This window comes from Alexandromys fortis, unplaced genomic scaffold, assembly GCF_014885135.2.
Source record: "Alexandromys fortis isolate MF-2015 unplaced genomic scaffold, M_Fortis_MF-2015_v1.1 scaffold_119, whole genome shotgun sequence".
Taxonomy (NCBI): Eukaryota; Metazoa; Chordata; class Mammalia; order Rodentia; family Cricetidae; genus Alexandromys; species Alexandromys fortis.
Window position 1 is genome coordinate 2,054,589 of NW_026067991.1, and position 13,097 is coordinate 2,067,685.

The 13,097-nt window shown below is 38.2% G+C and overlaps 1 protein-coding gene across 2 annotated transcripts in view; it reads left to right on the plus strand.

Annotated features, from left to right (window-relative positions):
* Positions 1-13,097, plus strand: part of Ubxn7 (UBX domain protein 7) — a 64,055-nt gene that overhangs the window by 34,558 nt on the left and 16,400 nt on the right. The window contains exons 4-8 of one of the 2 annotated variants that reach the window (XM_050159827.1): positions 2,261-2,326; positions 4,830-4,942; positions 8,977-9,123; positions 11,110-11,200; positions 11,836-11,963. In XM_050159827.1, the coding sequence (XP_050015784.1) occupies positions 2,261-2,326; positions 4,830-4,942; positions 8,977-9,123; positions 11,110-11,200; positions 11,836-11,963 (545 nt within the window). The remainder of the gene's footprint in view (positions 1-2,260; positions 2,327-4,829; positions 4,943-8,976; positions 9,124-11,109; positions 11,201-11,835; positions 11,964-13,097) is intronic. The other variant, XM_050159828.1, reaches the window with a different exon arrangement.

Below are 13,097 nucleotides of genomic sequence, written 5' to 3' on the forward strand. Positions count from 1 at the left end.
ATTTATTTATTTATTTATTTTTTATTTATTTATTTATTTATTTATTTATTATGTGTGCCTGCAGGCCAGAAGAGGGCACCAGATCTCATTACAGATGGTTGTGAGCCACCATGTGGTTGCTGGGAATTGAACTCAGGTCCTCTGGAAGAACAGTCAATACTTTTAACCACTGAGCCATCTCTCCAGCCCGATCTTGGCCTTCTTACAGGTGTAAGATGGAATCTCAGAGTTGTTTTGATTTGCATTTCTTTGATGACTAAGGATGTTGAACATTTCTTTAAGTGTCTTTCATTTGTTTTAGATTACTCTGTTGAGAGTTCTCTGTTTAGGTCTGTACTTCGTTTTCTTTTATTGGATTATGTGATCTTTTGGTGTCCAATTTCTTGAATTCTTTGTATATTTTGGAGATCAGACCTCTGTCTGATGTGGGGTTAGTGAAGATCTTTTCCCATTCTGTAGACTGTCATTTTGTCTTGTTGACAGTGTCCTTTGCTTTAAAGAAACCTTTCAGTTTCAGGAGGTCCCATTTATTAACTGTTTCTCTCAGTGTCTATGCTGCTGGGGTTATATTTACTAAGTAGTTCACTGTGCCAATGCGTTAACGTGTACTTCCCTCTTTCTCTTCTATAAGGTTCAGTGTGGCTGGCTTTATGTTGAGGTCTTTGATCCATTTGGACTTGAGTTTTGTGCATGGTGATAGATATGGGTTTATTTTCATTTTTCTACATGTGGATATCCAGTTATTCCAGCACCACTTGTTAAATATGCTTTCTTTTTTCCATTTGATATTTTTTGCTTTATCAACGATCAGGTGTTTGAAGATGTGTGGATTGATATCCGGCAGGTCTTCTATTCAGTTCCATTGGTCCTCCTGTCTGTTCTTATGCCAATACCAGACTGCTTTCAGTACTGTAGCTCTGTAGTAGAGTTTGAAGTCAGGGATTGTGATGCCTCCAGAAGTTCTTTTATTGTACAGGATTGTTTTGGCTATTCTGGGTTTTTTGCTTTTCCAAATGAAGTTGAATACTGTTCTTTTGAGGTTTTTGAGGGATTTTGATGGGCATTGTGTTGAATCTGTAGATTGCTTTTGGTAAGATTGCCATTTATACTATCTTATTTCTGCCTACCCAAGAGCATGGGAGATCTTTCCACTTTTAATTTTTCTTCAAAGATTCAAAGTTCTTGTCATACAAATCTTCCACTTGTTTGGTTAGAATTACTCCAAGATATTTTATGCTATTTGTGGCTATTGTGAAGGGTGTTGATTCTCTGATTTCTTCCCCAGTCCTTTTATCATCTGTGTACAGGAGGGCTACTGATTTTTTTGGTTTTTCGAGATAGGGTTTCATCTGTACCTTTGGAGCCTGTCCTTGCACTAGCTCTTGTATACCAGGCTAGCCTCGAACTCACAGAGATCTGCCTGTCTCTGCCTCCCAAGTGCTGGGATTAAAGGCTCGCGCCACTACCGCCCGGGTTCCTTTTTTTTTTTTTTTTTTTTTTTTGGTTTTTTGAGGCAGGGTTTCTCTGTAGCTTTGGTGCCTGTCCTGGAACTAGCTCTTGTAGATCAGGCCGGCCTCAAACTCCCAGAGATCAGCCTGCCTCTGCCTCCTGGGTGCTGGGATTAAAGGCATGCACCACCACCGCCCAGCTTCCTGCTCCCTTTTTATTTTCTTTTTGGTTTTGTTTTTCAAGGCAGGTTTCACTGTAAAACTGTGGCTGTCCTGAAATTTAGTAATTTATTTTTGATTTTTGTGCGCCTTGGTATTCTTGCTTTCATCTATGCTTGTGTGAGAGTGTCAGATCCCCTGGAACTGGAGTCACAGACAGTTATGAACTGCCATGTGGGTGCTGGGAATTGAACTCAGATTCTCTGGAAGAGCTGCCCGTGCTCTTAATTGCTGAGCCATCTCTCCAGCTCTATTTTTTTCCTCACTTTTAGGCATTATTAAAAATATGAACGTTTTAAAATACATATGGGGCTGTAGAGACGACTCAGTGGCTAAAAACATTGACTGATTTTTTTGAAAGGACAGAGGTTCAGTTTCCAGAACCCAAGTAGAGGCTCATAACTGTCTATAACTCTAGCTTCAGGGCATCTGATACTCTCTCCTGGCCACATGCTACACAAACTTACATTGTAGGGAAAGATTACATACACACAAAATAAAACAAGAATGCTTATATAAAGAATATCTTTAGAATATTATTCAAAATTAATGTTTTAATTTTTTTTTTTACCAATTCTGTTTTTCTTCTACAGCCCCTAAAAGACGAAGGCCTGCACGTTCAATATTTGATGGTTTCCGAGATTTTCAAACTGAAACTAGTAGGTATTTGTGAACTAGTCTCTCAGCTCCATCTTCCATTCCACTTCCTTTCTGTTACAATGAAAAGAATGTTTAGTGTTTGTCTTCATTACTTTGAGGATTCCCCATGTTTAAAAAGTGAAATAATAGCAACATCAAAATGTTGGGTAAAGATACTGGCTAGTTTGATCTCCAGGATCCACATGATGAAAAGGGAGAAACTGCTGCAAGTTGTACTTTGACTCCACATATGTACCATGACATACATACATGTACATGTATATACATACACTATCCTAGTTAGGGTTACTGTTGCTATAATGAAACACTATGACCATACACAACTTAGGGAGGTGTCAAAGACCAGCATCAACAAAACTTGTATGGTCCAGGGTAAGAACATGGTTAGAATTATTAAGTAAAAAAGAAACAGATGTAGATGTAAGAGAAATAAGAGAGAAACATAAGGGGAGGGAGGAGGCAACAGACTTTATTAACATGATATAAGGAATAGACTTGAATTCTCTGACCTTTGGTCCAGATGGAGTGGCTCCACCTCCACACCCAAAATACCACACCCTGGGTCAGAATCTCTCATTGTAGCCACACTTGTCCTCAACAACTTTGAGAGAGCAAAAATAAGCTCAAAGTCTCTGACCTCCAGTCATGGTGGAGCAGGATCACAACTGTGGGTCCCATAGGGAGAAAAGGGTTTACTTGGCTCATACTTCATGTCAGGACAGGAACTCAAACAGGGAAGGAACTTGGAGGAAGGAGCTGGTGCAGAGGCCATGGAAAGGTGCTGCTCACTGGCTTGATCCCCATGGCTTGCTTAGCCTGCTTTCTTGTAGAACCAAGGACCACCAGCCTAGGGGTGGTACCACCCACGATTGGTTGGGCCCTCCCCCATCAATCACTAATTAAGAAAATGTACTACAGCAGTGTTTCTCAACATGTGGGTCACAGTCGCTTGGGGGAGGGGTATCCTGCATATCAGATATTTGCATTATAGCTAGTAACAATAGCAAATACGGTTATGAAGTAGCAATGAAAATAATTTTATGGGGTTCACCACAACATGAAGAACTGTATTAAAGGGTTATAGCGTTAGGAAAGCTGAGGACCATTGCCCTACAGGCTTGCCTGTAGCCAGTCTAGTGTTACAGAGTCATTTTCTTGAGTATCCTTCCTCTTTGACGACTCTAGCTTGTCAAGTTGACATAAAACTAGTCAGCACAGTTCATGCCTTTCTGTGGTACAGCTCAGAAGTGTCTCAGAAGTATACTTTTAAGAGTCTAAAGAAAGGACAAATTTGTTCATTTATTTGTTGGGGGTGGTGTGTAGGCCATGATATGTGTGTGTTCTCTAACAAGAGAACAGCTTATTGGAGTTAATTCCTACCACATGGGCCCTGGGGATTGAACTCAGGCCATTGGGTTTGGCAGCAGTATCCTGACTTTCTGAACCATCTAGCTGGCCCAGGACAGTTGTTTTTTAGATAATACATGACAAATGCTTGGTCTGTATCTGGTGTTGTATCTGTGCCCTTTTAAGGTAAGGATAGGTCCAGTAACTTTGTAAAAAGTTGAAAGAAAAGGCTTAAGTTATCAAAGGAATCTGTGCTTTTTTAGTAGATGGGGATAGCTCTACTGCTCTACCTCTACTGCAAGCTTACAGACTGGGAGCTAGCTGCAATCAGTGGGTTAGGGTCATTATCAAACTAGAAAAATCATTCTGAAAGCTTTCTTCTGTGTTATGAATATGTGAAAGAGTTTACTTTGATGAGGGGTGTGTGTGTGTGTGTGTGTGTGTGTGTGTGTGTGTGTGTGTGTTATTTTGCTGGTGACAAACAGGGCCTTGAATATTCTAGGCAAGCAAACATTCTACCCCTCAGGTGTATCCTCATCTCAAGGTGAATTTGGTTTTGTTTTAAATGGTGCTGGGCACTAAATGGGGGCCTGTGTGTACTAGATAAGTACTGAGCTAGATCCCCAGCTCAGCTGCCTTCCCTTCTTACTGTAAGACAGACAATTTCTTACTAGGTTGTTCAGATTGGACTTGAACTCACTCTGTGGTTCAGGTTTTTTGTTTTTTGAGACGGGGTTTCTCTGTGTAACAACTTTGACTATCCTTAATTTGACTATACTTAATTTGTAGAACAGGCTAGCCTTGCACTCACAGAAATCTGCCTCTGCCCCGAGTGCTGGGGTTAAAGCCAGGTGCTCCCACACCTGACTGAACTTATTGTGTTAGCCTAAGTCTGCACCACCAGGCCTGGCCCAACAGGACTATTTGTAACTAATTTAATTTTCTACTTTTATCCTTAGGCTAGGGAACAACACAAACTCCTGGAATATTTTTTGCCCCTCTTTGTATTTTTTTTTTTAAAGTCATTTGCTTTTTGAAACTAAGCATACTGTTCAGTAATTCTTTCAGTCAATATAAGGTCTTTTGTTTATTATGGAATTTAACACTTTCATTTTTATGACTAATTAAAACTTTTCCCATCCTTCTGTATTGCAGTTAGGCAAGAACAGGAATTAAGAAATGGAGGAGCAATAGATAAGAAACTCACCACCCTTGCAGATCTGTTCCGGCCCCCAATTGACTTGATGCACAAAGGCAGCTTTGAAACAGTAAGTTTTTGGAGAGTGTATACTAAACCTATGAACTGGTTTACAATTTTAGTTTGTCTTTTTTTTTTCCCCCCCCTCTTTCCTCTTTCTTGAGACAGGGTCTTACCATGTAACCTGGCCATAGTATATTGACCATGCTGGCCTCAAAATCAGAGATGGGTCTGCCTCTACCTCCTCTGTGTGCCACCATGCCTTTTTTTTTTTTTTTTTTTTTTGGAGCCTGTCCTGGAACTAGCTCTTGTAGACCAGGCTGGTCTTGAACTCACAGAGATCCGCCTGCCTCTGCCTCCCAAGTGCTGGGCTTAAAGGCGTGCGCCACCACCGCCTGGCTCCACCATGCCTTTTTAATTCAATTTTTTTCCAGTATATAGAGAGTTGGTATCCTAACTATTTATGCATAATATACTTAAGGGTTGCACTGGGTTATATTTTTACTGGCAGCAAATGACTAACATTTTTAACAACAGTGTATGAGGTTGATTATTTTGAGAGCCTTTGATTGGCCTTGTGTGGCATCATTGTAGAACCTCTAACACTTTGAAAGCTTCTTTTTATAAACTTAGTTTTGTAAATGTATGTATCTTTTACTATTGCTAAGTAAGTAGTATAATGTTTATTAACCATTTATAAATTGTGTTTCTCTTTTGCCTATATTGTAGTCTCCCCCTTATCTTCAGTTTCGATTAGGTTTAACTTGCATGAAATCTCAAAATATTAAATGGAAAGTTCCAGACATAAAAGTTGCTATGGTGTTGTAGTTGTTGTTTGTTTTTGAGACAGGTTTTCTCTGTTTTCTTTGGAGCCTGTCCTGGAACTCACTCTGTAGTCTAGGCTGGCCTTGAACTCACAGAGATCACCTGCCTCTACCTGTGGGTAGAGCGCTAGGATTAAAGGCGTGCACCACCTGGCGGAAAATAGGTATGTTTTAAGTTAGGCACTCTTCTAAGTAGTGTAATGAAATCTTGCCATCTCCTCAGGACAATGTATCTATATATTATCTGTTACCTACCTGTTTATCATTTAGTTAGCTGATCTGGGCTAATATAAATTGATCAACTTGCTGGGGTGGTAGTGGTGCATGCCTAGCACTAAGGAAGCCAAGGCTAAGTTCAAGGCTAGCCTGATCTTCAGATTGAGTTCTAGGACACCTGTGGCTTCCCAGAGAAGAAACGCTGTTTTGGAAAAACAAAAACAAAAAAAGTTGCTCAACTTATAATAGCTTCATTTTATTTATTTGGGTTTTTTTTTTGGGGGGGGGGTTGTTTATTGTTTGGTTTTGGTGTTTTGTGTAGCTTTGGAGCCCAGGCTGGCCTTGAACTCACAGAGAGTCTACTTGCCTCTGCCTCCAAAGCAACTGGGATAAAAGTTCTTTCATTTTTGAGGCAGGGTCTCACTATGTAGCTCTTAGACCAGACCAGACTGGCCTCGAATTCAGAGAGACACCTGGTTATGAGATTACAGGTGTGCACCACCACACCCAACATCTTTTTTGTTTGTTTGTTTGGTTTGGTTGTTTTTTGTTTGTTTGTTTGTTTTTGTTTTGTTTGTTTTTATTTGGTTTGGTTTTTTTGAGACAGAGTTTCACTGTAGCTTTGTAGTCTGTCCTGGAACAAACTCTTGTAGATCAGGCTGGCCTCAAACTCAGAGATATCCACCTGCCTCTGCCTCCTGAGTACTGAGATTCAAGGTATGTGCCACCACTGCCCAGCTTCAGTTTGTAATAACTTAATGCTTGTGTTTAAATAACTTATTTTCCATAATTGTAACCCAAAACTTAACTAGTGATGTTGGCAATTGGGTATATCATAGACAAACTATAAAGTGTTTCCTATAATTAGAAGGGTGATAATTCTTGGTTTATAGTAAAAATAAATTATCCATGAAATTGTGAAGAAGGGAATTCTTCAAAAGAATTTTGAACTACTTTTCCTGTCATATTCGACATTGTAAAAGTCTGGTCTCCATGTGGCAGTGCTTAGTTAGAATGGATAATACATTAAATTTGTGTATATTTTTTGTTATTTGTGGTTTCATGATGATGGAAGTCACAAAATATGCCACACCAGTTCAGAATTATGAATAATGAAAGGGTTATTTATTTAAGGGAAAACTTGCAGATCACTGTCCTAGATAACAGTTCTCTGCATGAACAAAAACAGAATCTAGCAGCCAGAAACAAGAGAGCAGGGCGCATACTTTACAGCTGCCTTTACAGTATATGAGACCATGCCCAGGTGGGCTGGTATCTTAAAGGCTATTGGCTGAAGGAGCAGAATGTGCTCCCACAGCAGTTTCAGATAAGTATTGGGGATATTAGAAATATATCTGGATCCAATTACAAAATATATTCTTTCCCCAGTTCTTCCTAGCTTTATCTTTTCTAAACCCAAAGGAAAACTTCCTGGGGCAGTTTACTTGATTGTCTGCTAACTTTTAACCAAAGCTAGGGGAATATGTTCCCTTCTCACCACAGTGATAATGACTGTCATTGAGAAGACAGCAGTAGGAACTGGAGAGATGGCTTAGCACTTAAGAGCATTAGCTGCTCCTGCAGAGGATCCAGTTCAGTTTCCAGCACCCAGATGGTGACTTACAACTGCAGTTCTAGGGGATCCAGTACTCTCTTCTGGTCTCCACAGATAGCAAGCATGTACGTAAACTCATAAACATGCATTCAAACATATAAAATTAAACAGACCTTTAAAAACAAACAAACAAGTAAATAAAACAAAACTATCACATTTTCAAGATACTTAGTATTTCCAGAGAGGATTTGCTGGCTGGTAAGACTGTTGAATGTGGGGTTCTAACAGTTAGGTCAAAGCCAGTATTTCCCTTTCTCTAAAGGAGCAGAATCAAGACTATTGTGCATAGTATTACAGAAAAAAAAAATAAAAATAAGGGATTTACTAGGTTGGCTTAATGATATTCACTGGTAGTTCAACAGTGACTGTATACTTGAGCTGCTCAATCCAAAAAGTAGGTTGCTTCAGCCATTCTGTCTGGTGTTGAAGGCCTAGAAACTCCCTGGAGAGCTGAAGTTTGATGACAATGGCCACTTGTGTACACTGAGAAAGAAAGGGTCTTAGAGGGATGTACACACTTACTTCCTCCACTTTTCATTCATTCAGTGGCTGGTGCCAGCCAACTTCTGGGTGGGCCTTTCTTCTCAGTCCTAAAGGTCTGTGTTCTCTAAAGTGCAATTCCACCAGTTCTGATTTCTCCTAATTCACTCAACTTGATAGCTGTCACAAGGATTGTGTATATGCAAAATAATAATGTGTAAATGAAAAAAAACTATATCATTTAAAGATTTATTATTTATATGTATATGTATGCATATATATGCATTGCATGACGTTGTCCCCTGAGACCAGAAGAGGGCATCAGATCCTCTGGAGATGTGACCCACTGGGGATAGGTGCTGGGAACCAAACTCCATTCCTCTGCAAGAGTGTCAAGTACTTTTATATTCTGGCCCATATCTCCAGCCTCTAGATATCATTTTATTTATTAATTATTTGATATTTTATTTTTTCTTATTTTGGCAACAGAGTTTGAGACAGGGTCTCTCTCTATAGCCCTTGCTGTCCTGGAGCTCTGAACTCAGAACTCCACCTGCCTCTGCCTACCCTGTGCTGCTACCCAGTTTACAACAAGGTGTGAACCACCCACACCCTGTTAGAATTCATTACAGTGTATTTTAATCATATTCATTTTCTAATCCCCTAACTCCTCCCAGCTTCACGTTTCCCACCTAAAACCATCGAGACCAATTTGTGCTACCCTTACACAGAATGGTCCAGGGGAGCATGGAACATCCACTGGAGCATGGTCACTCTATCAGGAATGACGCTCCTAAAATTGACTTTTTCTGCCCTGGCTATCTTGCAACTGTCTCTGTAGACCAGATTATCCTCAAACTCAGAGATCCTCCTGCCTCTGCCGCCCAAGTGCTGGGATTAAAGGTGTGTGCCACCACTGCTTGGCTAGAGACTTTTTTTTAAAATCAGTGTTTAACTTTACTTTTACAGGCCAAAGAGTGTGGCCAGATGCAGAATAAGTGGCTGATGATAAACATTCAAAATGTACAAGACTTTGCATGCCAGTGCCTCAACCGTGATGTGTGGAGCAATGAAGCTGTGAAGAATATTATCCGGGAACATTTCATTTTCTGGCAGGTGAGAAGGACAGTTAATTAAAAATTTGGTAATATTTTTGTAGTGTGGGATGTTGTTGATGAGGAATGGTGTTACAAACTGGGAAAAGTGAATTCATTTATGACATAAGTTACCTGTGATGGTTAAATATGTGATGCTCATGCTTCAGGAGCATCTGACAGTCGGTCTACAGTAGAGAAACCGTAAATACCATCTGAAAAGGTTCAGAGGAAACAGGTGAAATCAACATTGATATTCTTTAAATCAATAGATTTTATATATATAAAACATATTAACATTTTAATGTCAGGATCTGTGGGTGTTAAATTCTCAAGATATAGTATGTAATTCATGCTTAGTGCATGGAATTAGTCAATTTCAACTATTTAATATCCATACAAGACAAATGGCCAAGTGAAAAACATTTTAAAACTTTGGAAAAACATTAAAACTTGTGTTTTAGCTTGAGTTTGCTACTCTTTTACTGTGCGTTCTTAGCTTAATATTCCTCCGTGTTCAGATGTAATATCTTTTCATGTAAATTATCTAGTTAAGTTAAACTAGGTAGCTTACCTCTAAGTTTCCTTTCGTTTCACTTTTCTTGTTTGGTTGGAGTTTTTTGTTTGTTTGGCTTACTGCTGGGGATTCAACCTGGGTCCTCCTGCAAGCTAGGCAAGTGCTCCACCATTAAGATAATCTCCATCCTCCTTTTTAGTTCTTTAGTTGTTTTTTTTTTGTTTTTTTTTTTTTTCTTTTTCCTTCCAGATGTGGTTTCTCTGTATAGTCCTGGCTGTCTTGGAACTCATTCTATAGACCAGGTTTACCTTGAATCAGAGATCAAGCTGCCTTTGCCTCCTAAGTGCTGGGATTAAAGTTGTGTGCCACTGGGGTCCACTCCTTTTGAGCTTTTGAAACCACTCCAAGTAGCCCTTTAACTTGTGATCCTGTGACCTCAGTCACCTGAGTAGCTGGGGATTATAGCCTAGATAGACCCAGTTTGAATTTCTAGTTTTTAAAAAGTTACAGAAAATAACAAAGTAAACATAATAATTTCCTTTTCTAAGATATATTACTATTGATGCTGTTAATTTAACTGTTTGTATTTTACAGTCTGATAAATCCAGTGGGATTTCTGTTTGTTTTTTTTTTTAACTATTGTTATTATAAGTTTGCTTGCGTGTATATACTGGATGGCTGTGTGGTGTGGAGGATTGAGGATAACTTTTGGAAATTGGTTGTCTCCTTCCGTTATAGGTTCTGGGGATCAAACTCAGGTGGTCAGACTTGTGCTGCAACACTTTGACCTGATGAGTCATCTTGCTGGCCTCTGAGATTGGTGTTTTTTGAGTTTTTGTTTTGGTTTGGTTTTTGTTTTTTTCGAGACGGGATTTCTCTGTGCTACCCTGACTGTCCTGGAACTCACTCTGTAGACCAGGCTGGCTTTGAACTTGCAGAAATCCACCTGCTTCCACCTCTCAGAGTGCTGCTGAGATTAAAAGTGTGTGCCACCACTGCCTAGCTCTGTGATTGTTTTTAATGATAGAATTTCTTTTATTTTATTCAAATATTGAACATCTCTGCCTAATAAAATGTTGGGTTTTCAAATTTATAATCTTAATATATTGTGATTTATTAAAATACATTTTCTATGCCAGGCATAGAGACTAATGCCTTTCTCTGTAAGTTCAAGGACAACCTGGTCTACATAGTAAACTCCAGGACAGCCAGAGCTATATAGTGAGATCCTGTCTCCAAAATAAACCAAACCAAACAAACAGAAAACTCATAGATGGACAAATACTTGAAAAGAAAAAAATAGTACGTCTTTTGAAGTGAGGAAGGAGGAGGAATAGGTTTGTTGTTCATAATGAGTTTTTAGAAGGGACCAGGAATAAGTCCTTCCCTTTTCACATGGGAATGAAAACAAAGCATGTTTTTCAAAGGCTTATTTGGGGAATCAATTGCTGTTAGTGGGTAACACTGCTTTTTATATTACTGACTTAACAGGTTTATCATGACAGTGAGGAAGGTCAGAGATACATACAGTTTTATAAATTAGGGGATTTCCCCTATGTTTCCATCTTGGACCCACGGACAGGTAAGTTACATCCAATTACAGCCTTTAAACTATCATTTGTTTTTCACATACGTAAATAGTTGATTAATATTTGATTGGGTTTGGCTTTAGCAATGTAATAGTTAAGGAAAGTTTTTCTTTTTATTACATAATTATGTAAACATCCTTGAATGTGTGTATTTTGGGAGTCTATTTCTGGCAACTTGAAGGGAAACAGTATTTTGTGTTTGTACAGTTCTGCTCTTTTTCAGGAAAACTGATAGGATTATATCTTTATAAGGGTCTCCCTAGGTTTTTCTATTATAATAAAATCTTAAGATTTTAAGTTTTGGTTGTTTTCCTCTAGAGCACTAGAGGGTGAGCTGGTTTCATTATTATATTTTATTTAAATTTTTCTTTGTTTGAATTTCTTCTTCCTAAATTGCTGTAAGTGGTGCCAGCAAATAAGATAATTTTCCTGTCATGATTGATTCTATCAATGAGTTATAATTGATGTTATTGGTAGGTTATGATGATACTCTGTGACTTCAGCAACTGAAGGATGGGGATATGAATTTGTAACAAATGTTTACTATTCATATGGCAATTATTTAATGAGTACGGTTAGAAGAATTATTGATTATATTTACATGTCTTAATTTTTTTTTAATTTTTAGGTCAGAAGCTAGTAGAGTGGCACCAATTAGATGTGTCTTCTTTCTTGGACCAAGTAACAGGGTTTCTGGGTGAACATGGGCAACTGGATGGACTTTCTAGCAGTCCCCCCAAAAAATGTGCCCGATCAGTAAGTATAAGTGACAGACGACTGAATATACCTGTATGTCAGCATTTTATGTGAAACATTTGATGTTAAAATGGTACTTTTAATAACGTAAGTAGTGACCAGTTAGTGTTTCTGACTGTACTACTTAGATACTTCTTACTTTTTTGATAGTTTTCTGCAGAAGAATTTCGTCTACTCAGTGAAATCATAATACATGTATATAACCCCCTACATATATAAATAATTAAAGAATAAAAATGAGACCTAAAAAGAAAAGAAAGGAACAATTTAAGTATTATTACTGGTGAGATAGCTTTAGGTCCTGGATTTCCCTGGCTCTCCCAGAGTTTATTTTTACACTTAATCTCTGTAGTAGTTATTATGCAGACATCTTTGCTAATTGACATTATGATTAGTTTCAAGTAAAAGCGCTTCAAAGATAAGGCAGTCTTACTTTGGTTATAATTTTGATGGCAATGAGAATAAAATTGTGTATCTTTAGAAGTCTATAGGGTATAGTGATAAAAGAAATAGCCCATATCTAAAGTGAGTACCTAAATTGAATAAATGAAATTTTCCTGTTTACTTTGGGCGTTTCACATTTCTTTACAAATTTAGAACCAACGTGTTATTTAATACAAGGAAACTTAATATAATTTTAATTGGAATACACTAGTTCTATGGACATCTAATAATTGAATCTTCATGTCTGGTAGTATGGAAAATATCTCCCTATTTTTGTGTCTTTAATTTCTCCCCGCAGTATTTTCTTGTTGTTGTTATATTTTTTTTTATTGACCTTAGAGTACAACCTCAGTAAACAAATTTATTAATTTGAATTGCTTTTATGACACATGTTGCTGTTGACTGATATGTATGCATGCATATATGTTTGTATATGTATATATGTATATAGTTTCATATTTTTATTCATTTACTTATTTTTGTGACCCAAGCTTACTTATAGAAGCTTGGGTGAGAAATCATTTACAGGAGCATGGGCACCTTACCAGTGGCTACACTCCTAAAGAAAACGCCCTTTCCATTTCCAGCAAACATGAACTGTTTATTTTAGGGAGAGCTTGTGCCTTTGTAAGTTCTTTCCATGGCAGGGTGTTGATGGGTCCATCTTGTGCAGGATTTATACAGGTGATC